This window comes from Trichoderma asperellum, chromosome 1 (assembly GCF_020647865.1).
Source record: "Trichoderma asperellum chromosome 1, complete sequence".
Lineage (NCBI taxonomy): Eukaryota > Fungi > Ascomycota > Sordariomycetes > Hypocreales > Hypocreaceae > Trichoderma > Trichoderma asperellum.
This window is the reverse complement of record NC_089415.1, coordinates 5,760,763-5,787,803: the sequence shown is the minus strand read 5'-3', so window position 1 is coordinate 5,787,803 and position 27,041 is coordinate 5,760,763. Positions and strand designations below refer to the sequence as shown.

Here is a 27,041-nt window from a genome sequence, read left to right as displayed (position 1 = left end):
TCGATAGTAGGCGGTCCTGGGAAGATTTGAGGATGGACGTTTTCTTTCTCGAAAAAGGCATTGGGATCGGTGAGCTGGGGCTTTTGTAAACCCGTCTTAAAGTTGGACAACTGGGGCTTCTTCTGTAGTGAATCGGTCACTGGCGTCTTGTCTGTAGGAGGAGCCATGGATATGCCGTTGAATTTGTTGAGGCCGTGCGACGGCTTCAGCGGCGCCCTCGGGGTCTTGGCCTTGTAAGGTGAAAATTTGGAGCTGTGAGAGACTGCTGGTTCAAGAATGACATTGGGAGTTGAATTGCCCAGGGACGGCGCATGGGCTTGGTGGGATTTGGCATGGGAGCGTGGCTGGTCATGGGAGCTTCGTTGTCGAAGAATGCATCGTCATTGAAAACGTCCAGTGGCCTGGAAGAGGCGTAAAAACGCGTCGGCTGGGCCATTGCGGCCGGTGCAAGTGCCTCGACGTGAGGCTCTTTAGCTGTGGAGTAAGTTGTGCGTGAATCGCCGTGAAGCGTCTAGGCGCGCTAGTCAGCCGAGGCTACAAGGGAAAAGGACGCGACGCCGTTTGCGGCGAAGGGCATGGACGCATCGCAAGGCTCCGGAAGGGCTGAGGGCAATTAAAGGAAAGCCGACGACGCAGAGGAACAGGAGGAGAGATTCAACCACGGGAGATTTTGTGCTCACCTCGCTGAGGTCACCGTCACTCGCAGGCGCGGTGGGGCGGCAGATACAAGGAAGGCTCGGGGGGAGTCACGGCCCTGACGGGGCTTTTACTGGTGCCTTTTTGTGCTTTTTCGGCTGTCAATGGGATGCTGGACGGGCGAGCCGATTCGGACCCGCAGACGAAATTTATGAGAATTCTAGAGACTTTCGATTCTTCAGCTCGGAAGAAGCGGCGGGTGAGTGAGCAGGTGCGAAATCAGGATGAGCGTCGCGTTGGGTCGGATTCGTGTGTTTATTCTTCTGGGCGCGGGGAACCGGCTCAGAAAGGCAGCGCAAGAGCGGGCAGCTGTCAGAGAGGCGCAATTAGAGGTGGGATGGAAGAGATGGAAAGGAAAGACGAGCCAGACGAGGGGAGACGGGCGCTGTAATAGGGAATGCATGCACTCACCAGTATCGCTGGAAGGGAGAACAAAGACAAGCACAAGCCCAAGGGCAGCGGCGCCAGCACAGCACAGCACAAACCTTTGGGTCCTTGGAACAGGCCCGAGTGGATCGGCGACCAGGGGGGATCCCTGGCGGTGCAAAGCCCAGCGCGTCAGGGATGCGCCGCGCCGCGGATTGGCTGCAGAGCCGTCTAGGCTGACACGAGCGACCGGGGCAGGGAGTTGGAGTGCAGAAATCTTGCTTCTCCAGCCCGGAACTAGCAGAGCGCGCCAAGCCCCAAGTGGCCAGCGGCAGCCTGTACCCGTGGATGGCTTCGGTGATGGGAGGTGAGGCAGCGCCGCGCAGCTGGAGAGGCAGATGTGGTTTTCTGCAGTTGAATGGCGCGATGAGTCGCAGCGGGTCGTGCCTTGGGTAGTTGGCAGGTAGTTACAGCTGCAGGGCGGTGCAAGTCGTGCAGCAGGAGAGACTGCGAGAGAGGTGCTGCAAGGGCAGGGCCGGTACAAGACAGGAGTAGGTACAAGACAGGTACCGGCGCTGGTCAGTGTCTACAAACGTGAGGGTGGCAGTGGTCGCCGTATTAGTGGTTGAAGAGCCCCTCCTTCACACGGAACGGGCTGGACTCGAGGGCGTGTCGCGCGTTCTCGGCAACAGGCCAGACCTAAGACCAAGAGATACTTTTTTTTTCCTCTCTCTCTCTCTCTCTCTCTTGTGTGCGAACAGGCGAACCAAAGGGGGCGTGTCTTGGGGAATGCAATGCAGAATGCAACGGCTCTTTTCGACGCTTGGGCTTGTCTTTTACGTGCAGCAGCGCCTTCTGCGTGGCTCGACGATCGATCGATGGTGCTGTCTCGAATCGACTAGGGCTGTGCCAGAGCGGAGCAGGGAGCCTGTAAGTGACGGCTGCATTACATGCGCCAGAAGCATGTAAGTAAAGTGCCGGTAGATTTGGGCGATGCGATGCCATGCCATGCGATACCATGTCGTGTATGCGATGTGGTGCGATGCAAGCAGCATCGTCTGGCCAGATAGAACACCAGGCATACAAGGCCGCAGCAAGTAATAGCAGCAGTAGTAGTACGTACATGGAGGTGCTACAGTAGTAGGTAGGTACCTATGGTTTGTGCAGTGTACCTATGTACGTGTGTATCGTGTATGGTATGGTATGTGTAAGTGGATGTGGATGGATGGATAGCCAGGCAAGGTTGCGAGATATGCGGGCGTGAGGGTGTGAGCGGTTTGCGTCTCGTCCGGCGTGCGAGAGACTCGGAGACGGCACTTGAGAGATGGGATAGGGCGCAAGAGATGGACGCAAGATGAGAGCATCAAGTCCCTTTTGAATGCATCCATGCGTCCAGCGCCTCTTATTATTCGCCATGGCCGTCGCCATCACGACAACCATTGCGGTTGCCATGCGACCTGTCCGAGGCCATCTGTCGCATCACGAATCCCACCTGCATCGATAAACAAGAAAGCAAGCCATTCTACTGGGCATTGGCCTGCATGTTGCATGCAAGCATGCGCGGGCGTTGAGCGCAGCAATTGGCGAGAGTCGAGCTGTCTGATCCAATTTTACGGAGCACTGCTGCATTGATTTCCCGCCCGCGGCCGAGTATGCATAGTCATAAGGCAGCAGCATGGAGTAGGTATATACGATGTAAATACTGAATCTATCGGAAAATGGCAGAATGGACTTTGCGATAATCCCACCACACACACCCATCGCCAATTCGGAGATGGGTGGCATATACTAACTTAGGTACCTACTAGTAGTGGTGCTACTATAAAGCTATAAAGTACCTACCTATGTACCTATGTAAGTGAATATCACCGTGGCGCATACTTACCAAACTAGTATCAACGGGCAGCTCCAGCTAATCTAGTCCAATAATACCGACTACTGCCGTATGGCGATCGAGTCGTACAAAGCATGTGCTAGCCATAGTAGTAAGTATGTAGTAGTATTGATATGGATCCTAATACCGCTACTACACCACTATTCTGGATGCCAGGGCCCTCCCCGGAAGAATAAGGAACGGACATCCCGAGCATCCTAATCACGGTTCAGCTGTCGTTGCTCTTCTTTCTCGACTAAACACTTTTAGCCTCTTCCTAAGCCATCGACCATCCGTCATCGTCTTCACTGCATGGCTAAATTATCAGCCCGGATACTCCATTTACGTATAACGCTCGGGACAGAGTTTTCTTCTTCGTCCCTTTGGCGTGCAATCCGTCAGATGTCTCAAATCGTTCGTCCAAGCCACAGCGGCGAGCTTAAAGAGAGTTTGCCGAGAAGCAGGTACCGCTGTCGATTCTGCTGCGTTTCAACCGCAAACTCTATCCTGCCCTGGCCCAGTTTCTCGTGTTTCTGCTGCCCTTCTGACTCTTGTTCCCTTTCGTCCCTCTTCTCCCCTCCAATATTGACCCCTCCATACGGCGAATAGACTCTTCCCCCCCTCCATTATCTTCACGAAAGCTCTCCCCCACGCATGCACAGCTCACACTCTCCATTTTTTATCTCATCTTTCTTTTCTCATCCTGGCTGTTTCTATAAACAGCCTCAACCCATGTCAAGCCATTGCCATTTCTGCCACTTGCACTGATTGCATACGGATACCTACCAAGTATACAGAAACTCAGATGACCACCATCTGACAGTCTACGCGACTTGAATTATGGAGTACAACAACGCGTAGCCCTCTCAGCTGATGGCCGCTCTCGAGGGCAATTGGCTCTTCAATTCATCCACAGCACCCGCCGGACGGAGGCCGCAAACGGGGCCCGGTGATACGTAGTGATAGGCTCTCCGCGAATTCGATCGCAACCCTGTCCCTGATTCGCCTGCTTGGGATACGTACCCCGGCCAGCACGGCATGTGAAGGGCATTATCTGAAGACAAGCCGGCGATAGAGAGGGATGCAGAGGGGCGAGCCGGCACAGCAGCGCCGCTGATTGGACGCGCCCAGGAATCGACAAGAGACATGGCGGTTCCACTGCAGCCCAACGAGAATGCATGACATCTTGGGCCGCCGCCCTCAACTCACTCACGCTCGCTCTGCTCTCACTCACTCGTTCACTCAGTTGTGGTGAGTCTTACTCGGGCTTATAAGTCCAGCAAAGTGGGATGGTCGCTAAAAAAACGCGTCATACCGAACCCAAGACGCGTCTGGCCCCCCTGTTTACTTTTGTCGCGTGTCCGTCCAATCACGGCCCGTCCACCGGCCACTAGTGCCGCCCGCTGCTCTTTAGCCTCCGAGAACTCGCATCCAGAGCGCCTCTATCGCGATAGCACTTGCACAGGCTTAGGACCGAAGCGGCAGCTGGAGACGACGCAAAGGGCTGAAGCTGGAGAGGAAGCGCATGAAGGAGACGACCCGGTTGGGGCAATGGTCGGCGGCGATCTGCTGTCCATGACGCAGCCCAGGCGTCACAGGCAATTTCCCCTTGTTTACGAGGCACCACTTGCTCTGCCGACTAGTCAACAGCGTCCTGAAGACGTGTGCCCGATGCCTCCAGTTTCTCGATCTCTCTCTCGTCTCTTGAGTTTTGCCTTTTCGCACCATCGCCAAGATCGTACCACATACGGCTCCTAGTGCTGTGCTGCGCTGGCAGTAATTTACATCAAACACGCTAGGCGAAGCATGGCGGACTACCGCCAGCTATTGCCGACTACTGGCTCTGCTATTTGTTTCTAGCCATCGACTAATACTCCGCAGCATCCTCTGGCATTGACGCTTGGCGTTGGAAGGGCCAAAGTCTTTACGCAATCGATAAAAGACCAGCTGAAAGAGAAACGTGGAAGACGGAGAAGTTTTCTCTCTCTCTTCTCGGGTCTGATTAAACACTCTACGCGTCAGCTGCTGGCTCGAGCGCGAACCCCAGCCCTGGTCTTTCCACCGCCCCTCCATTCCACAGACCAGCATCTCATTCTCTCTTGCCTCGTAACTCTCTGTCCCTTTTTCAACTCCCATGATTATCTGAATGGAGACGCTGTGCCACCAGCTGGCCCCCTTCCGACGATCCCGATCCCGTCCCCCCAGAAGAAGCCCGAGGGGAATGGGGTTTCTACTAGTCTCTGTCTCTTTGCTCGGGTTTGAAACACCAGACAAAGTTGTTTGTCCCTGAAGACAATGTCTCTCCCTCGCCGTCTCCTGACCCCATTGAAGCGGTGATTTTCAGGGCTTTTCCATTCCAATGTGCCCGTGATCTGCTTAGAATAAAAGAAGGAAAAGGAAAAAAGAAGCTAGTCTCTGCCGGCAATGCCCATTGCCAGAGCACGAACCCATGCAAGGCATTCATTGTCATCCTTGCTTGCCACTTGCTGTCAGAGAGGATGATGAGAACCTTGCATGCCACTTACACGTGTACCCAAGTAGATAGGTACCACCAACAGCAGCAGCAGTAGTACATACTAGGTAGTAGCATTTACCACATCCAGTGTATGGCATTGGGCCGCATGTATGGCTTGGCTTACTGTTGTAATTTCATAAAATCCCGAAAGGACTCAAGTGCTATCATCAGCCCGTAGAGAAACTCGCCATTCTCTTTCTTTTTCCCATTCTTCCTGCATAAGGGCTTTGAAAGTTATGTAAGAATAAGGTTAGTTCTCCGAACCCGCGCATCCTTCTCCTCGGTTCACCGAATATCTTTAATTTCATCAATCCTCGTGCGTTTATCAATCCCTGCGTCTTCATACATGCATGCATGTATGTATTTGCATGCCTTGGTAGCTTTGTCAAAATCCCCCAATCCGTTTTTCTCACCCCGGGAAACCCTTGTTTCTATTCCTGTATCTATAAGCGCAAAAAGAAGGATATGGAATAAGAAGAAGAAGAAGAAGACCCAGTAATACGTGCTACATTATCAAGGATGTTGCTATTTTCATTTATTCCGTGCATTAATAGGCCCATGTATTGAGCAAGCCCCTGCTGTGCGTACACCTGTAATTCCATTCTCAGCATCAACCCCAATCATAATGGCACCTATTCTAGAATACTGCTCGCCTCAGCAAACGCAATCAGCTAGTCTTGCATGCCGCTGCTCCTTCGCTCTCTCCGTATTATTGACACTCTGATTGCTTACTGCCCGCAAGGAGAAGAGAGAGACAAAAAAACAGAGTACATGGTCTAATTCACAAAAAAAAAAAAAAAAAAAAAGCTGTCGAGTTTGTCTCAGACGTTTGTAGTTCATACCGTGCACCATGGGCTCGGACTTCCACATCACCTAAAACATGTCACTACTGCAACATTGCACATTGTGTGTGCCTTTATGCCGTACCAGTGTTACAATCCCCTGCTCATCACACAGTCTTTCACAATGTGCATGTACCAGTATAATGCCAGGTATCACGGCTTGGCCCACTTCAGTGGCCACTATCATCGTATATGCAACGGCCGTAGCTTGTGCAATGTATATATATGAAACTCTGAAACATGTCACCTCTCACCTCTCGATTTGTCAATCCCACCCTATAGCCAGCTCGCAGAGAAGCAGAATCCGACCAATATCCCGTCTTGGAAGTTTCGTTACCACCAAGTAAATGTCCAAGTGTCTTAGGCCTCGTAATGAACCTAAAGATGGAGTTTGATATTAGACCTACGAAGAGAGAGCCTGGGGTCTATCAAAGCTAAATCATGGCATATGTAGAATTTATAAACAGAAAAAGAGAGAAAAGGGGCGTCAGAGGGTCACATAACCAAATCACGACGACGATATTAATGATAGGTATTACTAGCTTTTATTAAACAAGAATAAAAATAGCACCAAATGACCAAAAAAAATCTCATGCGAAGTCAAACAGAAATTTGAGAGCAATGTGTTCATTTTCGTGCTAAACGTACACGCTGCCCTGACCTTCTCCCCCTTTTCTTCTGCTATGATATCTAACATCAAACTTCCAAATAAAAATAAAAAAATTACTCGATTACGACACTATCGCATTCTGTCCCTTTCTCAACCGCCGGTCAGCAGTCTCAATCCAAAACTCGGCCAGCGACGGCGGCTGCACTCTTGTCCTTGGTCGTCGTCTTCTTGAGAGCTCTTCCAGCCTGGATCTCTCCCAAAAAGCCAGCAGGGCGGCCACCTGGTGCCGGCAGTGATGGAGCATCTCCAGGAGGAGGAGGGGGCGGAGGAGGGATTCCACCGGGCAATGCCGGAGGAGGAGGAGGACCTCCGATGGGAGCCATTGGGGGTGGAGGCGGCGGTGATCCAGCATCGGGCATCGGGGGAGGTGGAGGCGGAGGAGCACCAACAGGAGTTCCGCTTGGTAGAGGCGGAGGGGAGACTACCGCATCGTTTGCCGGAGCAGGCGTGGAAGGAGAAGAGTCTCTACCAGCAGCGGAGAGTGGCCTGGGCGGCGCCATGGTACCAAACAGGATAGACGCCAGTTGGGCAGCATTGCCGGCGCCAGGCCGGTCATCGTCAGAATCTTCGTCGTCAGATGACTTGTCTGAGCCCCAGTCATCAGAATCGGCTCGTTTGCGAGACCAAGGCTGAGCAGGTGCGGGAGTTGGGACGGGGGCTGCTTTGATATCTTGTGTCATCCGGTGGAAAGGATTGGTGGAAACATCAGCTGCTGGTGTAGCCTCCTTTGGCACAGCTGGAGAGGAAGCTTCTGAAGACTGCGACATCATCTTGAAATAGGGGTTCTTGCTCTCAGGCTCCGCAGGAGGAGAGGTTACCACCGTGGGAACAGGTGGAGGAGAGGCTGCCGCTGGAGCAGCAACTGGTGGTGAGCTTACCCTCTCGGGCTCTGGGTTGCTAACTTGGCTGCCTCCAGGTGTAGGTGTCGACGCCGGTGGTGTGGCTTGTTCACGGCTCTCCTCTTCATCAGATGAAGATGAGCTGTCGTCATCGATAGCTTCGAGTTGGCGCTGCAGTTCAAGTTCACGCTGCCTGGCAGCCTCCATCTCTGCACGCCGAGCAGCTAACTTGGCTTCCTTCTCCTTTGCTTCTGCCAAGGCCGCCTTCTTCTTCTTCTTCTCTTCTTCCTTTCGTAGTTTACCCTGTCTAACCTGTTCCTCCAGAGCCTTGAGACGTTCATCAGCTGCACGCTGCTCTGCCGCAAACTCGTCCTCTTCCTCTTGGACTTGTTGCCTACAAGGTAATTGTTAGCAGTCTATCGCCAAAACGTATAATGTATATACAAGAAAAAGTAAGAGAGCAAAAGACTTACTGCATCTGTTCGTTTTCCCGCTGTTGCTGCTCATGCTCACGGGTGAGGCGTTGTTCCTCAGCGGCCTTCACAGCATCTTCCTCCGCCTTCTTCGCCGCGGCTGCTTCACCGCCATCACCCTTTCCTCCCTTCCTTGAAGGAGGTGGAGGAGGCTTCTTAGCAGCCGACTGTGACTCTTCCACGACAGGAGGGGGAATACCCTGCTCCTCGTTAAGTCGAGCTTGTCGCTCAGCCTCTCGGCGAGCGTCATCTTCTTCGGCTTGGCGCAACTTGGCGGCTCGTTCAGACCTTTCACGTTCTATGCGCTGAGCCGCAGTCTCTCCAGGCTTGGATGGTGCCTTGATACCCAGCGCCGCAAGGCGCTCTGCCATGCGCTGTTCAGCTTGCTGCTTAATGAAGGCAGCGCGCTCTTCTGGCGTCTTGTATGAAGAATATGAGCCGCCACCAGCTGTGGAAGAAGGAGTGGCGGTGCGCGAGGTTGGAGCAGGGCTCTCAGTTGGCTGAGGAGACAGAGCAGCCCGTTCTCGAGGAGCTTCGTCCACTGCTGAAGGTCGTGCATTGCGCTTGTCCTGGGCTCGAATGCGAGCTGCACGGCTCTCGCGCTGGAGATCAAAGATGAAGTCTCGAACCTCATCTTCGACACCGAGGGCATCCTCCCAGCGACGTCTCTCATGCTCGCTGCTGTTATCCTTTCCAGTATCGTTAAGGCTATCCTCGATACTTCGCGAGAATTCACGGACGCTATCCTCGACATCATGGACCATGCGCTCATTGCTCTCCTTCTCATTTCGGACCCGGATGCTTTCTTCCTCAAGCCTCTTGGGAGCGTCTAGGTCTTCAGAAGCAGTCTCAATCTTTTTACCTGTCAAGGCAGCAGTTCTCTGTTGCATCATAGCCTTTGCACGGGCCTTGAGTCGGTCTGACTCTGTCACTGCGCCGCCAGGACCAGTTCCCACGATGGCTAATGCACTGCCAGGGTGAGCCTTGGCATCCTTGAGGCGGAAGAGCTCGAGTCTAGCCTCCATGATGGCCTTCTCCGTCTTTCGTACCTGCGAAGCAAGTTCAGGGACCCTGTCTGTGAGCTTTTGAAGCTGGCGCTTCAGAGCCCTTGTCTCAGCATCGGAGTTACCAACAGCCAGCGCGGCATCTGGATGCGCGTCGATGTCGTCCTGAATGCGTCGAATGCGGCGGTAGAGTTCCTCTGCCTCGCGTCGATCGCGTCGGTCCAAAATGTCATCCTCTTCATGGTTCTTCTCATCAGCAAAATCCATAGCGTCAAGCAAGATTTGCTTCTCCTTAATCTTCTTCCTTAGCTCATCGAGAGTCAGATCATCATTGGATCCAACAGAAGACGTTCCTGGGGATTCGGGCCGGGGCGAGTTGGCCCCTCCAAGCCTTCGGCGAGCACTAGACCTGTAGCCAAAATCCTCGTCGTCGTTCCTGAAAACTGTGGCATCCTTGCGTCCGCCTGCGGCAGGGGCAGGGCTTCCTCGGAATGAGCGATTCTTCATATAGCTGACACCAGTCTTTTGCGGTAGCAGCGCAGCGCCAGAGTTCTTACGATGGTCAGACTCTTCGTGCAGCAGCGATTTCAGAGTGCCAATGGACTGGCTAAAGTTGCGAGTGGAAGGGGGAACAAGTTCTGCGGGTAAAACGTTGGGCATGGGGTATCCGTTCAGCTTTCTGTAAATCAAATGCATAGCAACAGCGAATTCATCCAGATTCAGTCTGCCTTTGTTACCGTGGTCGGCAAGTGTCCAAACTCTCTCCAGATCAGGCTTCTCAAGTCCACTTTGGCCAAAGATCTCAATAGCTTGGTCGCCGCCAATGTAGCCCTTGTTTAGACCATCCCAAGCCTTGAACAAGGCATCGTATCTAGTCTTTTCCTCTTTGGTAATAGCCCAGGGGATAACTGCATTGCCCTGAAGACCAGCAGTAGTGTAAGAGCCAGCTTCGCGGCCCGCTTGAGGCATCATACGAGCCTGCAGCGCGTCAATGTTAGGCAGTCCAGTTGCAGGAGCATTAACAAGGCCCCATTGGCCAGGCCGTCCCGTGGGTTGAGCATTCAGTGGTGCTGCCATGCCTCCAGGTCCGCCAAATCCAGTGGGCATAGGAGGTAATGGAGGAAGAGGGCCGTTAAATCCTGTCGGTTGGGGATTCTGTAAGTTAGCGAAACCCGTCGGCTGTGGCTGAAGGCCTTGTGATTGGCCTCCAAAGCCATGCTGCTGCGCTCCGGGAAAGCCTGTCATCTGCGCTTGGAGAAGCTGGGAGTTTGATGCTGGCGGCGGCGGTTGCGGTTTGGGCTGCTCGATGGTAGGCACGTTTGCTTGGCTTGTCGCGGGGCCTTCGTCCGGAACCGCAAAGCTGATGATATCAACCATGCTGGAAACCTCATTCTTTACGTGCTCAGGCAGAGTAGGTGGCAACGTCTTGCCTGTAAGCTTCAGGTTGCAAAGGTACATGGCAAGGGCGAATTCGGGAAAGTATAGCTGTCCCGCTCGCGTGGTATCGGCCAACGTCCTGGATGGCCCTCTGTTAGTCGTTTGCCGGCATTGATAGTAGTACATTTGGTAGAATTGGAAAGAAGGAATAGAGTTAGATATCTCTTACCAAATATGGGACAGCGCATCGCCATCCAATTTAGACCGTAGCAAAAGGTCTCTGGCCTTTTCTCCCGACATGGTTGCTGAGCCATCTCCCACAGCAGACTTGAACAGCGTCTCGAACTTTGCTTGATCGGCGGCCGTGATGAAAGATAGTCTAATGTTGGGAATCCTAGTCTTTGATTTATCGGCTCTTCGTCCCTGGGGCTTAGCCGTGCCGCCGGTCTGGAAAGACGCTGCCACTTCCGCGAACCCAGTTGGCTGCGGCTTTATCGGAGGAGGAGGAGGAGAGATGGTCGAGCTCGTGGGCTGCGGCTGCTGCGGCTGCGGAGCCGGGAATCCAGTCTGCTGAGGCACCTGCTGCTGGAGTTGAGGCTGTTGTAGCTGTTGCTGCTGGTACTGCTGCTGGTACTGGGGAGGAATCGACGGCATTGGCGGGGCGCTCGACGTCTGGAACTGCTGCTGCGGTTGACCTTGTCCCGGGAAGCCCGTATACTGCTGCTGCAGTGGCTGCGGCGACTGCTGGTAGCCGGTTGGCTGAGCTTGCAACGGATATCCGGTGTATTGCTGCTGCAATGGCTGTTGCAGCGGTTGCTGTCCGAAGCCCGTGGGCTGCGGCGCAAAGGGGCTTGGCTGCTGGCCCGGCTGCTGGCCAGGCGCGAGATTGCCAAAGGAGCCGCCATACTGCTGCTGCGGCTGCGTCCCCGGGCGAGGGCTGTTGCCGCTGTTCAAGAAGGCGTTCGAGTTGGAATACATCGCGAGGTTGTTGTCTCGAGCCGGACGCTCGGATGTCGGGTCTTATCCTCAGGAGGTTCAAACGAAGTAAGGAGGAGCGCGAGAGCTCCGCAGCTCAACGGGACGCAGACAAAGGAGAGAACAGCGAGAGAACGAATGAATGAAGCTCCAAAGCAAGAAAGCAGGCGTTCGACAAAGACACAAAAAGAAGAACGGCTAAAAGACTCAAGAGTGGTGATGACGAAGCTCGCGCCAACTCCCGCAAAGATGCTAACGTTGCTAGTGGTACGTACGTGATTGTCGAGGTACACGAGCGAGTGTCTGCAGAGAGACCGCTGGAAAGCTGGGGCTGGGGGGCTGAGGCTGGGGCTGGAGAAATTGCGTGGCTAGGCCGAAGAAATTGCCCCTCACGCCAGTACGTACCCCATTTTATACCGCGTAGCCGGGCACGAAGCTCCTTGTAGGTATGCAAGCTGGTGCAAGTATAAAAATAGATACTTCTACAGATACATAATAAAAAGTGAAGAAATGCAAAATAGACATCAACACTACAGTATCGTGACAGTCGCTTGAGGTATTGCTATGGGCAATATATGCACTGCATTAAGCATGACTAAAAATATTCCGAACTCTCTTCCCGGCCCTATACTTCAAAGTCTGCATGGGACTAAATCTGACAAACTGCAAGGGGTATCAATCAATCAATCAATCAGTCAATCAACCAATCCATCAGGCAATGCAAGGCAAGCAAGCAAGCCGGCAATCCAAATAACATCCCAAAAACGCCGGGGTTGAGCACGCTGCTGTCTACCTGCCTCCTCATCTCTTTTCACCCTAATTATGCTTCCTTCCCCTGTATCATCTCAATAAGCCGTATATCTTGTAATTTATACTAACGCTGGGGTGGCCCCCCCCCCTTTTCATTCATTTCTTTGCTTTTCCTTCTCGCCCCCCTCTTATTACCTGCCCTCCTCCTCAATGGGATCTGTCGGATCGCCGAGGAGGCTTTGGTATCTCCCCATCAGTAAGCTTATCTCAGCATCGTAACCCTCGGAAGGCAAAAAGCTATCCTCAGGCGCCCCGTTGCTGGTCACACCCGCAACCGGTGTGTTGGCCCACCCCGGCTCTTTATCCGGAGGGCTTTCCATCTCTGAAGGTGTTGGCATTCCCGTTTCACTATTAGAGCTGGCCTGAGAGGTTGGGCTACTAGCCCCGTCGCTTGAGACAATGGAATAAGGCCTCATGATTGTGTCACTGGGATCTTCGCCCGAGTAAGGCGCTGACACGATAACTTTCAACGTTTCCGAGCCGTGGTTCGTAGTAGAGGGTCCACGTCGAAGGGAAGAGCCCGCAGCATTATGGACTTCAAATTCTTTGCTGGCAAGGCCTCCAAAGTCAACTGAAAATGTGCCTTCTTCTATCTCGCAAGTTTCCAGTACCTGGTCGGCCAGCTTCGCAGGACTCTGCTCGTCGCGGTAGATCTTTTGATTTCTCTCAAGAACGTTATTTAGAGCGTTAATGGCAGCATCCCACTCGTCACTCAGCCGTTGAACAAGTGGCTTCTCTACAATCACTGGAGCCTTTTCATGCTTCAGCTTATTGAATATGCCCGAGGAGCGGCGCGGCGCAACGACCGGCACATCGACTTCGGCAGATTTCTGTATTGTCCTGGAAAGTTCAGACTCGGAGAATGCGGAGAAGTGCCGGATCGTCGTATTACCCTCAATACGCTTCACCAGATGCCAGAAATTAGAGAGGTTGAAGTCGTTGCCCTCACAATCCAGGGTGTGCAGTGTTTGATTGCCTGAGATAGCTTCTGCGAGGTCTCCGATGTTGATATTCAGCATCTGGCTTCTGACACGAAGGTGCTCAATTCGCTTATTGAATTTCATGCCACTTAATGATCTTGAGAATTCTCTGCCCAGCCGGCCTTCGTCAAGCTTGGAGTCGTATCCAGATATATCCAAGAAGCGGATAGTCTCGTTCTTGGCGAAGAGGTCTGAGGCAGCTTGGCAGGCTACGCTGCTAACAGCATCCGGTGTAGCGCAGCCAGCCAAGCTCAGGCACTCGATCGTCTTGTTGATGGTTAATGCCCTCATCAGCTTGACAAAGCTATCCTCATAGCTGAATTCAATCATCTGCATGAACAAACTCCAGGGCCCATAGCCGGAAGCAATTGCATCGCACAGGCTTCCAATACCATCATCTAACCGGTTTGCATTTATATGAACTGTCATGTGCCGAGCCTTGCCCATACTAAAAAAAAGCTGCGCAACTTGGCTTCCGGTGAGACCGCAATTGTTAAGGCGCATCACTTGCAGCCCTTGAGACATTGGCGATTCCATATATCTTGCAAGAGAAATCACAGTAGTATCGTTGAGCTACAGGTATTGATTAGCCATCAGAATGGAAACGACGTTTGTTCCGATCCACTTACCACTATACCGGAAAGATCCAGTTCCTGAAGAGCCCAGCTATGTAGCGCACCCTCAGCGAAGAGGGGTTCTTCCGAGACGAGCCTAGTATTGCCTGATATGTTGAGCTTCTTGATGTTTCGGAGTTGTCGAAGGGTATAAGTGAGGGTATCAAAGCCAACAGTCCCGCTGTTATTTGACGTATCGATATATTCGATAGTCTCAGCTTGGCCTGCAAGACCAGACCACAGTTTGTTGAGATCAATGTCCCCAAGTCCACAGTTTGATAGATCAATTTTTTTCAAATGCACATCATCCAGCCCAAAGACATTGGCTAAGACAAGAATCAGTAGCTGCGCAGCCAAAGGAAAGATTGATTTCATTTCTTTTTCTCATTTGCAGTCACATACCTAGTTCAGCTACGTCGCTTGAGCCAATGGGGTTGCCAGACATGGAAATGCTATGACAGTGGCTCAACTGTGTTTTGAGGAGCATCGACAAGGGGCGAATGATCTCGGAGCTCATCTTACGCATCGTAGTGTGGTTGATCGATCCCCTACCTGTTTGCGGTCTCTTAGAGCGTTGTAGGCCAACAGTATTCGTGAAATCAATGTGTCGTATAGATTCAGATGAAAACAACAGAGCATGGATCTCTTGTTCCAATATGGTAGCTTGAACAAGAATTTGGTAGTAGTCATCTGGTATTTTTACGCCTAGTGTGCTGTTAGTAACTTTGGCACGAATGATCAAGCGTAGTACTAGGTATGTAAATACCACTCAGAGATGTGTATACCACAGTATCTCCATATTGCGAATAATCGCTCTTGTTCGCAAGCGATGTCAGTGCTACATCGCGAAAAGAGACGGCTTTAAAGAAGCTATTGTATCTCAAAGCCCGGAAAACCGCAAGCAGTTGAAGGGGCGAGTATTCCAACTCATCAGAGGCGAGCAGTCGGAAAGCCGGCTCTGACGGAGTCGGCCATTCGATTGTCCAGGCGGGGATTTGCACATTAAACGCGACGCAATATGCCTGAAGACTCATCTCAAGACCGCCCAAATCGTTTCCTGATGTCAGCTGGAGAGGTGCTGGGAGACCCTTAATTTCGAAAATAGCGTGCTGGAGGTTTTGGGGCCACATGGGTTTCAAAACACGATCAATCTTTGTCAACGCTTCGATAATCCGGCGATAGTAAGTGCTTGCTAGATCGAGGCGGGTTTCTCGACCGAACGGTATACTGCCAGTGCACATTTCATCGTTAGAAACAAGTCAAGTCAAAGGGACGAAGCGAAGTTGAGACATGGCAACTTACCGAAAACTCATCGAGAATCTTTGCTCATGAGATGCTACTGATGCTTGGAAACGGGTCAAAGATACCGTACCAAATAGTGAAGTTTTCAAGCGCAGGTCACCTGGTAGTGTCGAATAATCGGCCTTGAGGATCTCGATAAAATAACACAAATAGGGGCCAATAGCAAGATAGTAGGTCGCGGTATCTATGATATCCTGAGACTCATCCGCGGCTGTCCCCTTTTGCGCTGCTGTCACGAAACGCTTTGTTACCGGAAAGATCAAGCTCTGAGGGGGGTGATCATCGGGTGCCTCTGCTGGCTGCACAGTATGATTGATGCGGATCTTGACATTCTCTGGAACGGTCACATGGATCGGGTTTTTTCTCATCCTGGCCTTGTATGCCTGTTGAATGTCCGCCAACCAGTCGTCTCTCTCCTTTGGAAGAGCGAAGTAGAAATGCGCCTTACAAGATGCAATCTTGGGCGATCTCGAGGACCACCACAGCTCGATGCCAAATCGAGAGCTTGAGGACTCTTCATTAAAAACTGCAATGATGGAGCGAAGGGGAATCTCGTATCGAATCTCGGCGTATGAAGATTTGCTGCTCAAAGCATGCAGATGGTGAGACTGAGCGCCTCTCCCTTGGCTTCCAGTCTGAGTTAACTGCGGGAAGACAACCCTAGCAGCTTCCGCGCTTCCAAATTTCACCAAAGAATGGTCTGTCAAGACGAGATATTCAGAGCGAGCTTTAAGTAGAGAAGAATCTGGCTTAAGCGATCCATAACGAATCATTTCCATCGCCGTAAAGCTGGGTTCCACGGGACTACCAGGAATTTCCGAAGGCGCGGTGCTGATGGAAGAATCTCTGGAAACCCTCCTCTGAAGTCTTTCAATCATCGATCCTGAGCCAGACGGCGTCTTGTGCAGCTTTCGTGCTGAAGATCCAGACCTAGACGGACCACTAGACATCGAATCTAGGGAAGAGCTACTCATTGAGCGAAAGGCTTTGGACAAGGAACGAGACTTTTTGCTTTCAACAACAGGCTCCGGCGATTCAGTGGCATATTGGTATGGAGACAGAGATCCCGTCGTGCTTGCAGTGGACGACCTCCATTTCCACTTCTCGTTGTTTTTTGTAGACTTCATCATGTCGACTAAACTGGGGTCCTCAACAGAAAGCTGATGAGCTGATTATCACGAGGTCTCAGCTAATCATGCCGACCACGGAGGAAATAATGGAGCAGATGGGATCAGACGCTGAGATTTGGGGAGATCTGGAATACTGTGCCGTGGGCCTTGGCGGATTCGATGGCCTAGATAATGGTGTGTTGCTGTAACTGTCCAACGGTGGACCAATGTCTCAGCCCACTTGTGGCAGCCGGCAAGATGGATGGGGGAACCGGTAAGACAAATGACATACGCCTTTTGGGGAATTTCTTTTGTCACTCCGGAAACGCGTTCAAGCAGATGAAAGCCGTGAAAGGCTCTTTTGGGGGGATTGAACCAAATTAAGGCGGGCTTGGGTCACAAAGCAGCGCTCGGAGTCTTTCAGGGGACAGCGCGGGATGCACTTCACCTGTTCAAAAAGACAGGCACGAACAAAGCGGTAGGAATGCGCTATGGAGACGCGAATCGTAAAATCGCTGGGCTATGGTGGAGGGAAAGCCTGCCTGGGACACGAGGGGGAGATGTCGTCGGGGGTGGTTTTCTCAAAGGAAGAGACACCGGGCTTTGGCGAGTGAATTCGAGTAGATGCGATGAAGTTCGAGGATGTTGCGCGCCAGAAAAAAAAAGCCGATGCAGGCGGATGCTCGGGGTTGACAGGCCTTTTAGTTACGGAAGCATCTAGGTAGGTGAGATCGACATGAGCGAACGAAATCCGCAAGCGTTTATTTTTTTTCTTCTTTTTTCCACAGCGCTTCGACTATGAGCTCAATCCGGCAGCTCGCCACGTAACGCGTGCAGTAAAAAAATTCGCAGACGGAGAATCTGCAAGCAATTTTATATGCAGTAATAGAAGGACAAAACGTCAGAAGCCGAATAATTCGATCGTCGTCGTTCGCTGCGTCCGGCCCGGTGCGAGCAGATGGCGAAGCGAATCGCTCTGCTTACTGGTGTGGCCACTATCCGTCCAGCGGTCTGGCCCGCTGTTTAAGGAGGAAAAGAGAAGAGAAGAGAAGAGAAGAAGAAAAGGGAGGGAGAAAGCTGCGGTTTAGTGAAAAGAAGGCAGGAGGGCTGCAAGACAGCCAGAAGAGGAAAACAGCAAAACCAAAAATAGAGGAGAGGGAGAGAGAATACGAAGGTGTGCCGCACAGGGAGACGGAACGTGTGATATTTCCACGAGCTCCTCGCATTCACTGGCGGGTTTGGGCACGGCTTTCAGGATGACGAGACCCATTCGAAAAGGACAGCCAGGCATCCGCCACACGGGGCAAGGAAAATAGGAACAAAAAGGCCCCTCTCGCCTTTGAAACCGCGTATTTGGAGCCATCCAGGATGCTGGGGACGGGGGCTCCGTCAGTCCGCAACAGGCATGTTTTGGGGATTCACGACGCAGCGTCATCGCTGGCAGAGCTCTGGCCGCTGGGAATCTCGATCTTGGCGCGCAAAGTCAATTGAAGCCCGGCCGCAGCTGCGCTCATCGTTAGCAAATCATGCACATCCCCTGTCGTCCCAAGGGCCAATCGTGGGATGGCTCTGCGCGGTAGTGCCGCGGTTTTAGATTCGCGCTGCGGCTAGGACTGCAGGACCCCGTATTCCGCCTTGAAGCTTCGTCATGCCATGCCATTTAGCATCGTGTTTCTCTGCATTTGCGACTCGCGGCCTTGCTTGAAGCAGAAGTCGCCGTTTACCGTTTTGTGCCATGTCCTGCTCGTTCGGCCGGAGAGGCATCGCTATCTCTAGCTATCTCTTTGGTCTTCCTCTTCTTCTCGTCTTTGCCTCTGATGACATGCTCTTTACCATGTAATTATTGATCGCCTCTCCCCTCTGATCAGTGCCCGATCTAGCCTACACCATGCATGAGCTGTTTATCTTTCTTGGAAGCTCTTTCATCACTGTTACACCTACCCTATCACATCGCAGAGCAGCATGTGCATTGTACATGCGCATCCACGGCGGAGCCGTAGCGCCTCGTTGACCAGGGGGTGGCAAGCTGGCGTGAGGAGGTTGGCCAGGGGCTTCAACGTTTGCCTGTCCACGCAGTGATTACCGCTGTCCCTCCAATTTCTGATTATTTTCTAGCGTGCTCAGCAATCTGTGGTTTATCTAAGAGTCTTGCATGCTCCTTGCTCCGTACCTACATACGTATGGAATCTGCATATCCAGCCGCAGATTTCATCGTCTGAAAATCGTTGAGCACATCCCCAGCTGGGCGCGGCGCATGGGCCGGAGGCTGGTAAGCTTTTTGGGTCATTGGGGCCGTCGAATACGATTACGGGCTCTCTCTAGCACAGTATCGTAGTATTTCCATGCGGTGTTGCGTGCGCCGTGCATCTCGTATGGCCGGACGTCAGCTGCCGAAAGGGTTCCTCTTCGCGGCGCATAACCTCCCTGATTGGGGAGAGGCTGCACTTCGTATCGCAACACAACTTATGCAGCAGCAGTATACGAGCCCTAGTGCAGAGTACAACGACGGATAAAGCTTCTTGATTTTCTGTAAGCGCCCAAATGGTCCGTCACGCTGTGCCTGGTGGTGGCATGACGTATCCATCGGCTTTCATTCTGCCGTCGCAGCCCGTCATCCGCATCTCCTCCTCCATCCAGAAGCACCATCCGCGATCGCTCTGCCGGGCGCCGTCTGATAAACCGGCCTTAGTATTAGTATGGAGCTTCTACCGCACAGCACTACGCGACCTGGACGATAACGATGGGCTGAGCGAACCAGACAGCCGCCAAAATGAGCGTTCCGGATCATTCGTTCTACCGATGCCTAGCCACTGCCAGGCCGTCTTTTCGTTGAGGGTGGGCCCAGCTCAACGGCAGAACCCTCGCCCTGCAATCGTCACCGCCAAAATTTCCTAATCCAGCGTGGTCTTTTCAGAGTCCAGGGAAGACGGCGACAAAACTCGCGAGAAGTGTCGGAGCTTTTTCTTCCAATTCGGCGCCAGCCTCATCGTCGCGTCTCCCACAAAGGCATTCGCTGCTGCAGGCCGTCTTCAATTGCCGACTAACTAGCCTTCGAGCCCGCGAAGCCCGAGCTTGCGGTGCCCCTCTGTGGCTAACTGTCCCGCTTTGTCCCACCTCCAGTTCGATAAATATCGGAACAAACGACCTGCGTCGCGAGCCTCGCACTGGAAGGAAAGATCTCGCTGCCTCTCTCGATATCGTCGCCATGGCCGCAAAGATTGACCAGGGCGCGTTTGAGCGCCGGTACAGAGACTACATCTACATCCCGGCTGGTCTCCTCGTCGTCGGCACCATGATTGTCAAGATTGACTGGACGCCGTATGCCGCTCTGCTGGCCCTTGTCCTCGGCACTTGGAACTACTTCAGCTTCCGTGAGTGGCCTCTGCGCTCTATACGCTGTATCGATACTAATGCTCTTTGCGTAGAGATCAAGAAGGTGCTGAAGCCGGATGTCTTCCAGGAGTTCCCCCTTCAGGAGAAGACTGTCATTTCTCACAATGTCGCCATGTAAGTTCACAACTAATTTTCTCTTTTCAAAATGCAAAGTCACGCTCATTTCTAACAACGGAACTCTTCAGCTACCGATTCAAGCTCCCCTCGCAACAGCACATTCTTGGTCTTCCTATCGGCCAGCACATCTCCATTGGCGCCCACCTTCCTCAGCCTGATGGAACCGTCAAGGAAATCGTTCGATCGTATACCCCTATCTCTGGTGACCACCAGCCTGGATTCGTCGACCTCCTGATCAAGTCTTATCCTCAGGGCAACATCTCCAAGCACATGGCCTCTCTCCAGGTCGGCCAGACAATTCGCATTCGCGGTCCCAAGGGCGCCTTCGTCTACACCCCCAACATGGTCCGCCACTTTGGTATGATTGCTGGAGGCACTGGTATCACTCCCATGCTCCAGGTCATTCGCGCCATCATTCGCGGACGTGCTACCGGCGACAAGACCGAGGTCGATCTGATCTTTGCCAACGTCACCGCCCAGGATATTCTTCTCAAGGAGGACCTCGACGCCCTGGCTAAGGAGGACAGTGGTTTCCGTGTTCACTACGTGCTGGACAAGCCTCCGGAAGGCTGGACCGGCGGCGTTGGCTTTGTCACTGCCGATATGATTACTGTGCGTTTTCCCTTTATCCTTTTAGCGGCCTCCATAGTATCTGATATTCAGTTGATACTAACACGTGCACTAGCAATACCTCCCCAAGCCCGCCAGCGATGTCAAGATTCTTCTCTGTGGTCCCCCTCCTATGATCAACGGCTTGAAGAAGGCTACCGAGGGCCTCGGCTTCTCCAAGGCTCGTCCCGTCAGCAAGCTCGAGGATCAGGTTTTCGCTTTCTAAACAAAAGGATATTCATGTGTGGCGCCGGTATATCAGTTGGCAACTATGTATTTTTTGCCTCCCTAGGTTTTTCCTAAGGCGGTGTGACGACCTTTCTTTCTTTCGAACCAAAAAAAAGAGAGTGGCTTCATAGACTGCTTTGCTCTAAACAAAGTTTTAATAGGTTCATTGACTCGAGGGTGATATCCCTCTCTAAAAAAAGAGCAATATCAGGGATCGGCTAGTGTGGGTAGAAAAACAAAACACCGGATATAGGATAACTTGGATAGAATAATCTATAATGACAATTATGCTAACGTCTCCCCCTCCCCCCCCTCCCCCCCAAAAAAAACTATCTCCTTGTAATATCTCCATGTAAAACACATTCGCTATTTTTCCTTTTTTCTTCAGTGTTTCCCTGCTTGATAACGAGGAAGCTAATATACATTGTGTAAGCTGGACTGTTAAATCCTTTCCCTTAGACAACAAAAGATATGCGTGGAAAAAGAAACACCAGCAATTATTACTCGTCATCTTCATCCGCTGCCGCAGCGCCATCGTCTCCTTTAGCTCCACTGGGTTCTGCATCTTCATCCTCTTCGTCGCTCTCTGCGATTGCCCGGCCTCTGCGCGTCCTCTTGGCCTGGGCACGAGGAGCACTAACATCTTCGTCCTCCTCATCATCGTCGTTTCTTTCGTCGCGACCTTCCTTCTCATCATCCACATCCATCCGGCCAGCATCTTCATCAGCCTCAGAGAGAGGCGTCTCATCTCTCTCCAAGTTCCTCTCGGCACGATCCAGAGCATCGTAGTCGTCGTCGTTGGCTTCTTCCTCATCGGAGTCGACGACGATTTCAGCAGACTTGAACTTAGAAGACTCCCTCTTGGTGAGGCGTCTTCTCTTTTTTGTGTGGTTCTCTTCCTCAGAGCCCTCGTCCTCGTCCGCATCGGCCTTCTTCTTCTTTGATGATCTCTTGGGCTTGCCCTCGCTGGCGGCGGCGCGTGGCGCTGGCTTGCGCTTCCGCTTGACCTTTTCTCCCGTCTCTTCATCGGTGGTCATCTCTGCCTCCTGACGCGCGCGCTCCTCTTCAGCTCGCTGCTCTGCCTGTAGCCTATCGCGGGCGGCAATGGCCTCGCGTTCTTTCCGAATCTTCTCCTGCCGTTCTCGCTCTCGGTCTAAAACAGCTTGCCGCTCTTCTTCACGCTTCCTTATCTCGGCTTCACGTTGTTCTTTAGCAGCTATAATCTTCTCCTTATTCTTCTCCTCCCACTCTTTCTGCTTTCCTAGAGCTCTCTCAAGCTGTTTGCGAAGCGTATTGCGAGCCATGTTCGCACGCTGCTCAACGTCATGCTTGGGATAAGGCGTTTGGGGATGGGCAGCAATCTTATCTAGCGACTCAATCGCGGCTTCGAGACCCTCTGATGCCTCTTCCAGCTGCTCAGCTGTCCGCCTGCTTTCCGGCAGAGCTTGGATCATTGTCACCAGCTGAATCTGAACAAAGGCAACATTAAACTTGTAGTGAATTTGATCAGGAGCCACCTCAAGTGCCTGCGATTCATAGTTAGTAACAGCATTATACCTGGCATATTGATTGTACGCTCACCTTTTTAGCACACTCGAGGGCTTTGTTGTATGAATCTACATCTCGATCTACTCTTCCTCGATTTAACCACGTCCGGCCAAGGCATGAGAGAATGACTGGATCATTTGATTTGCCGTCTTTCGATAAAGCTATCTCATAGTGTTCGATAGCCTTGGTGAATTGCTTTAGTTCAGCATAAATGTGCCCCAAGTTCACGTACAGATGAGAATCTTTGACAGTATCTCGGACTTTGTTGAAAATGGTAAGAGCCGTTTTGAAGTCTTTCTTATCTTCCACTAGAGCAATGGCGATGCCTTGAGCAGCATAGGCGTTCTTCGGGTCCAGTGACAATGCCTTCTCGAAGAACTCAACAGCTTTGCAGTAAATCGCACTTCTCTTCTGCTTGTCTTGTTCCGTTTCGCGACGCATTTCTCTCGCCTGCAAGAGGTACAGATTGCCCATTCCGACCAGGGCATACCTGTCATGCTTATCGTAATTTTGTAGCGTGTGCTTGTAATGTCGGAACTCGTGGTCTTCTTGAATGTTTGCCGGGCGCTTTCTGGAGTGGACCTTTCCAAGATACCACCCGTAAAGTGCTCGAACCTCCAAGTCGGCTGTGTTCTCCTGGTATAGTTTTGCCACAGCATCAGGACCTTCCTTGTTAGGATTTTTTCTTAGTTTGATATACGCAAGCCGTGTGCGGGCGTCGGTATAATCGTCGTGGCGGTTAAGGAGGCCTTCGTATACCTCCACCGCCTTGTCCGTCAACCCACGAGCCTCATAGCTTCGGCCAAGATTGAAGCTAATAGTAGTTACCAAGGCGTCGGTGTCCATTGTGGGATCTTTCTCGCCAGCTCTCATGCAAGCACCTAGCGCCGCCTCAAATAGCTCACTAGCAAGATCATGTTTCTCTGCCTGAGAGTGGAAGCAGCCAATGTTGTTTAGAAGCTGAGGCGAGAGGAACTTGCGAAGAGCTGCCTGAAGTTCGGAAGCGGGAACGTCTGTTGGGTGCTCCGATTCAGGAATCTGTTCAATCTCAAGCTGCTCAACTTGTTGCAGACACTGTAGGGCCTTCTCAGGGCTGTCCGTTTCATATAGCCGGGCCAGGTTTAGGAGGACAGAAGGGTCCGGAGACAGAGCCTTCTTGGGATCTTTCCAAGAATTTCTGACGCCCTCTAGCAGAGTAATCGCCTTCTTCATTTCCGCAGACCTATCTTCCTTGATATCGCTGTTCTGGCTGGTAAAGATTTCTTCGGCATAGATTGTCCCTAAAAGGATCATGGCCTCGTGATTTTTAGATTGCTGGATGATCTTTTCCAGCCTCAGCTTCGCTTCTCCAAGATCGTTCTTCATGACAGACAGCTGCGCAACACCAAATTTGGCTGGGAGATAGCCCGTCTCGGTGCCTCCACGAGCATCATCAGCGCGACGATAATAGTCACTGGCACGCTCTAAATCGCCGTTATAGTGAGCTTTTCTCGCTAGCAAATACCATCCGTCACTGGCAACGGCGTTGACATCAGTATATTGAATGGCCTTGTGGGCGAGCTTATCCGCTTTATCCCACATTTTCCGAGACAAGAAGTAGCTCGCAAAGGTGGAGCAAGTGATAGGAACGTCTTTATCAAGTTTGAATGAATCCTGAATGTAATCGATCATGGCCCTCTTGTAAAGCTTAGGGAATTCTGGGCTGTTGACCGGAACATGGCCACTAGCATCAAGATAGTACAGGCCGAGAAGGCTCTTGGGGACTTTGGAATCGGGATTGATTTCCAAACATCTCTCCCACGCTACCTTGGCATCGTCTTTGAATCCAAGTTGCCAGAAGCAGCAGCCAATACCAATGCGAGGATCGGGATCGACTAGATCTGGCCTTTTCTGAAGCACGTCTTGGTATGCAGCCAATGCCTCGGGATACTTGTGCATGGAGAACAGAGTGCGAGCTTTCCCCATCAAAGCCAGTACGTTTTTGCCCTGGGAGACCCGGAGTGCATCGTCGAAGGCCTTGGCGGCGTTTTTCAGGAGCTCGCCCTTTTCTATCCCTAGGCTTCCCGCGGTCTTCGATGGTCCTTGTAGTGAGGCCCTGAGCAGCAGCAAAACTCCACGGGCAAGGAAGATGGGCGAGAAGGATGGGTTGAGACGTGCGGCATCGTTCAGGGATGATGTTGCGAGCTGCAGATAGTACTCTTTCGTTTTGGCTTCCGACGCATGGACATCGTCAGGCGCAACACGAGGGGCCTCTCGGCTTTTCCACAAATACATCCAACAGAGGCAGCATATCATGCTGACCTTATCGCGTGGGTTGCCGCTGCTCTGTATGGCGTTGCCACCTCGGATCAACATTTCGATGGCGTGGTCGATTTTTCGCTGTTTCGCATACGCCAGCGCGACGGTCATCCAGTATGTCTTGGCCGCATGCTCGTTTTCGAAAAGGGTACACAGTTCTGTCGGGTCATCAACAAGGACTTCGAGATCGATTTCGACCGCCTCGTCTTCTTGGTCGCCTTGGACGGGGATATCGATGGCAGAGGGGATATCGGAGAATCGGGCACTTGTAGGGGCTTTTGAAGCATCTCCATTTGCCGCACCGTTTGCGGCACCGTTCTGAAGAGCCGCCATGGTCGAGAATCTGGCTCAATGCCTGTGAGGAAATCGGGGGTGCTTAAAGTCGGGCGAAATCGCAAGAACGCGTCCGAGAAGCCAATGTAGCGCCTCGAAGGTGACAGCCAAGGGTGTTCATCAGTTTCTCACTAGATCATGGCAGATGCCGCCAGCCAAATGCGGATGAATTTGTTGCCGTGAGCTGAGAATTGACTGCCGAAAAGATTGATATCGCACGTCTTGGGAGCATTCACCACGGAGAGGCGAGCCAGAAATTCCATGGTAGTAGCTGAGGGAAGTGTAGGTGGTCCGTGCGCTCCGCGACGCTGCCTTGTTAGCGGCTGCGGATCCGAGTAAGGAGCCTCACTTTATACTGACATAGAAGAGCGATGCGAGGAGCTAACTTGAATAGTTGGCCTCTTTGATTAATCAAACCTTGAACGAATATTTTTCTTATAATTTCATTGCAATAATTTATTAATTTATTCTCTTTGTCTTTTTTCTGAAGCGAAAATACAAAATATTTCTGCGGCCCCTGATGCTGCTCTATGCCCTGTATATAACTCTCAACTCTCGTCTCCTACGGCTAATAGGTAGGTATATCAGGATGGCTGAATTCAAGACTATACTCTAGAAATATTGACGAAATACATGGCGTCTATTGGTACTCATACTATGTACCTACCTAGTAGTAGTTTTGTATGGCACTCAATGCTTTGTTAGAGATGTAATGGAAATACATGGCAGGTAGCTGGGATTTCCCTTTCTACAATAGACGCGTATAATAGCTTGGTACTACTACTACGATTACATCGCACTGATGTACAATTACATTTTCCATCACGTTTTTCCATTATTCGTTGCCATTGAACGATATGTTCAAGAAATGGATCCTCTATTAGGTAGTTGCGCATTTCCTAGGAGAGCGTTCTATGCGCTTTGCCAGCCGTCCGACAAATGGAGGCACTCGCTAGTCCTCAGGCATCTATATTTTTTGGATACATTCTTCTATTCTTGCACAAACAAGACGTTTGGGTTGTTTATTCCAGCACTCATGCTCAGCTTCCTGGTAGATGATTCAAAATCAAGATGATATACGCGACATTGTGCGATATTCCACGATACAACTGAACGTCATTAAACCCATCTTTGATCGCCTCACTTCTGTTAGCCGAGTTTGGCTATCACTATGTCACTATTCAGTGCTGAAAAGGAAACACTCTCTCTTCGCCGGTCCGATGCTTGCCTCGGATGGCATTGTCTCACCTCAGCTACTCGGTTTGGCGTCATATTCTCCATTGTTGTTACATTTATCATCTTGTCAATTGTCTGGATGTATTGCATGGGCCGAGCGAGAATATTCCGCATCAAAACCAAAACGAATCATGCGTCTGGGAAGCAAAGAGGACGTCGTTACCATGGCACCCCGAAGGGCACAGCACCGCCAGGATTATATTCAATGCCACAAAACTTGGTCTTCGGTAACGGATTACCTCAAAACTTTCCTGTTTATTTCTTACCGGGACCTCAGGTGTTGCCAACGCAGCCTTTTGGCGTCATAAATTCTCCCACTGCTCGTATCCACACGTTGGCTTCAGCAAATCTGCCACAGGGAACACAATATCCTGCACATTCCCATATAACAGCGCCTGAACCCCCAAAAACCAAAGACTCTCACAAGGAGCCAGGCCGAGCTCCGGATGGATGTTCATCGGGTCATCCTACATGGTGGCAACGCTTCTATAGAGCTTTCAATCTGCCTGCTGGAGCGGCATCTACCATTGCAAGTTCTCCTTCTCCTTCTCCAGAACCTGAACAGAGAGCAATTATCAGGTTCGATCATTCAGCGACAAATAGGCGCCCTGAAAACATCCCATCGCAATTCAATAATCAGAAAGATAAAAGGACATTCAAGTCAGCAGCGAACGAGCAAGATGATACTTCATCAATGCTATGCAATCTTAACGCTTCTAACGACTCGAGGGAGTCAATTCGGAGTGATGCCGCCACGGTTCACAGCGACGATTTTGAGATGAATTCCCAACGCAGATAAACATTTGCGATGCTATTCCTATAGCGAGATAGGTG

The 27,041-nt window shown here is 51.7% G+C and overlaps 8 protein-coding genes across 8 annotated transcripts; 2 read left to right on the top strand and 6 right to left on the bottom strand.

Annotated features, from left to right (window-relative positions):
• Positions 1-205: 205 nt before the first annotated feature.
• On the bottom strand, positions 206-2,739 carry TrAFT101_001796 (uncharacterized protein; the record flags this gene model as incomplete). The annotated part of the gene is made up of 2 exons (XM_066126424.1): positions 206-511; positions 2,677-2,739. The coding sequence occupies 2 exons, from the start codon at positions 2,737-2,739 to the stop codon at positions 206-208; spliced, it is 369 nt and encodes a 122-aa protein (XP_065982525.1).
• Positions 2,740-4,759: 2,020 nt separating this feature from the next.
• On the bottom strand, positions 4,760-5,305 carry TrAFT101_001795 (uncharacterized protein; the record flags this gene model as incomplete). Its single annotated transcript, XM_066126423.1, has 1 exon — positions 4,760-5,305. Exon 1 carries the CDS (start codon positions 5,069-5,071, stop codon positions 4,760-4,762), a length of 312 nt encoding a protein of 103 aa, XP_065982524.1. The 5' UTR covers positions 5,072-5,305.
• A 1,476-nt stretch (positions 5,306-6,781) lies between these two features.
• On the bottom strand, positions 6,782-11,965 carry PAN1 (actin organization and endocytosis protein). Its single transcript, XM_024899573.2, has 3 exons — positions 10,885-11,965; positions 8,275-10,794; positions 6,782-8,195 (listed from the first exon to the last, which is right to left on the bottom strand). Exons 1-3 carry the CDS (start codon positions 11,631-11,633, stop codon positions 7,073-7,075), a joined length of 4,392 nt encoding a protein of 1,463 aa, XP_024762920.1. The 5' UTR covers positions 11,634-11,965; the 3' UTR covers positions 6,782-7,072.
• Positions 11,966-12,155: 190 nt separating this feature from the next.
• TrAFT101_001793 (uncharacterized protein) lies at positions 12,156-18,169 on the bottom strand. Its single transcript, XM_024906329.2, has 5 exons — positions 15,337-18,169; positions 14,801-15,261; positions 14,437-14,739; positions 14,050-14,360; positions 12,156-13,993 (listed from the first exon to the last, which is right to left on the bottom strand). The coding sequence occupies exons 1-5, from the start codon at positions 16,464-16,466 to the stop codon at positions 12,572-12,574; spliced, it is 3,627 nt and encodes a 1,208-aa protein (XP_024762919.2). The 5' UTR covers positions 16,467-18,169; the 3' UTR covers positions 12,156-12,571.
• Positions 17,864-18,732, bottom strand: TrAFT101_001792 (uncharacterized protein; the record flags this gene model as incomplete). The annotated part of the gene is made up of 4 exons (XM_066126422.1): positions 17,864-18,052; positions 18,279-18,326; positions 18,387-18,496; positions 18,624-18,732. The coding sequence occupies 4 exons, from the start codon at positions 18,730-18,732 to the stop codon at positions 17,864-17,866; spliced, it is 456 nt and encodes a 151-aa protein (XP_065982523.1).
• A 254-nt stretch (positions 18,733-18,986) lies between these two features.
• On the top strand, positions 18,987-21,090 carry CBR1 (NADH-cytochrome b5 reductase; the record flags this gene model as incomplete). The annotated part of the gene is made up of 5 exons (XM_024899566.2): positions 18,987-19,280; positions 19,360-19,816; positions 19,871-19,952; positions 20,024-20,567; positions 20,641-21,090. 5 exons carry the CDS (start codon positions 18,987-18,989, stop codon positions 20,788-20,790), a joined length of 1,527 nt encoding a protein of 508 aa, XP_024762918.2. The 3' UTR covers positions 20,791-21,090.
• Positions 21,091-21,109: 19 nt separating this feature from the next.
• Positions 21,110-25,200, bottom strand: TrAFT101_001790 (uncharacterized protein). Its single transcript, XM_024903616.2, has 2 exons — positions 22,374-25,200; positions 21,110-22,318 (listed from the first exon to the last, which is right to left on the bottom strand). The coding sequence occupies exons 1-2, from the start codon at positions 24,969-24,971 to the stop codon at positions 21,293-21,295; spliced, it is 3,624 nt and encodes a 1,207-aa protein (XP_024762917.2). The 5' UTR covers positions 24,972-25,200; the 3' UTR covers positions 21,110-21,292.
• A 942-nt stretch (positions 25,201-26,142) lies between these two features.
• TrAFT101_001789 (uncharacterized protein) lies at positions 26,143-27,006 on the top strand (the record flags this gene model as incomplete). The annotated part of the gene is made up of 1 exon (XM_024899583.2): positions 26,143-27,006. The coding sequence occupies one exon, from the start codon at positions 26,143-26,145 to the stop codon at positions 27,004-27,006; it is 864 nt and encodes a 287-aa protein (XP_024762916.2).
• Positions 27,007-27,041: the final 35 nt, after the last annotated feature.

Coding starts and splice junctions, on each gene's coding strand:
- PAN1 (XM_024899573.2), bottom strand. CDS start 11,633: ATGTATTCCAACTCGAACGCCTTCTTGAACAGCGGCAACAGCCCTCGC. Junction 10,795..10,884: donor GATGCGCTGTCCCATATTTG/GTAAGAGATATC, acceptor AGGGCCATCCAG/GACGTTGGCCGATACCACGC. Junction 8,196..8,274: donor CGGGAAAACGAACAGATGCA/GTAAGTCTTTTG, acceptor ATTACCTTGTAG/GCAACAAGTCCAAGAGGAAG.
- TrAFT101_001793 (XM_024906329.2), bottom strand. CDS start 16,466: ATGATGAAGTCTACAAAAAACAACGAGAAGTGGAAATGGAGGTCGTCC. Junction 14,740..14,800: donor GGTATACACATCTCTGAGTG/GTATTTACATAC, acceptor ACAGCACACTAG/GCGTAAAAATACCAGATGAC. Junction 13,994..14,049: donor TGGATCTTTCCGGTATAGTG/GTAAGTGGATCG, acceptor CAATACCTGTAG/CTCAACGATACTACTGTGAT.
- TrAFT101_001790 (XM_024903616.2), bottom strand. CDS start 24,971: ATGGCGGCTCTTCAGAACGGTGCCGCAAACGGTGCGGCAAATGGAGAT. Junction 22,319..22,373: donor CCCTCGAGTGTGCTAAAAAG/GTGAGCGTACAA, acceptor TATGAATCGCAG/GCACTTGAGGTGGCTCCTGA.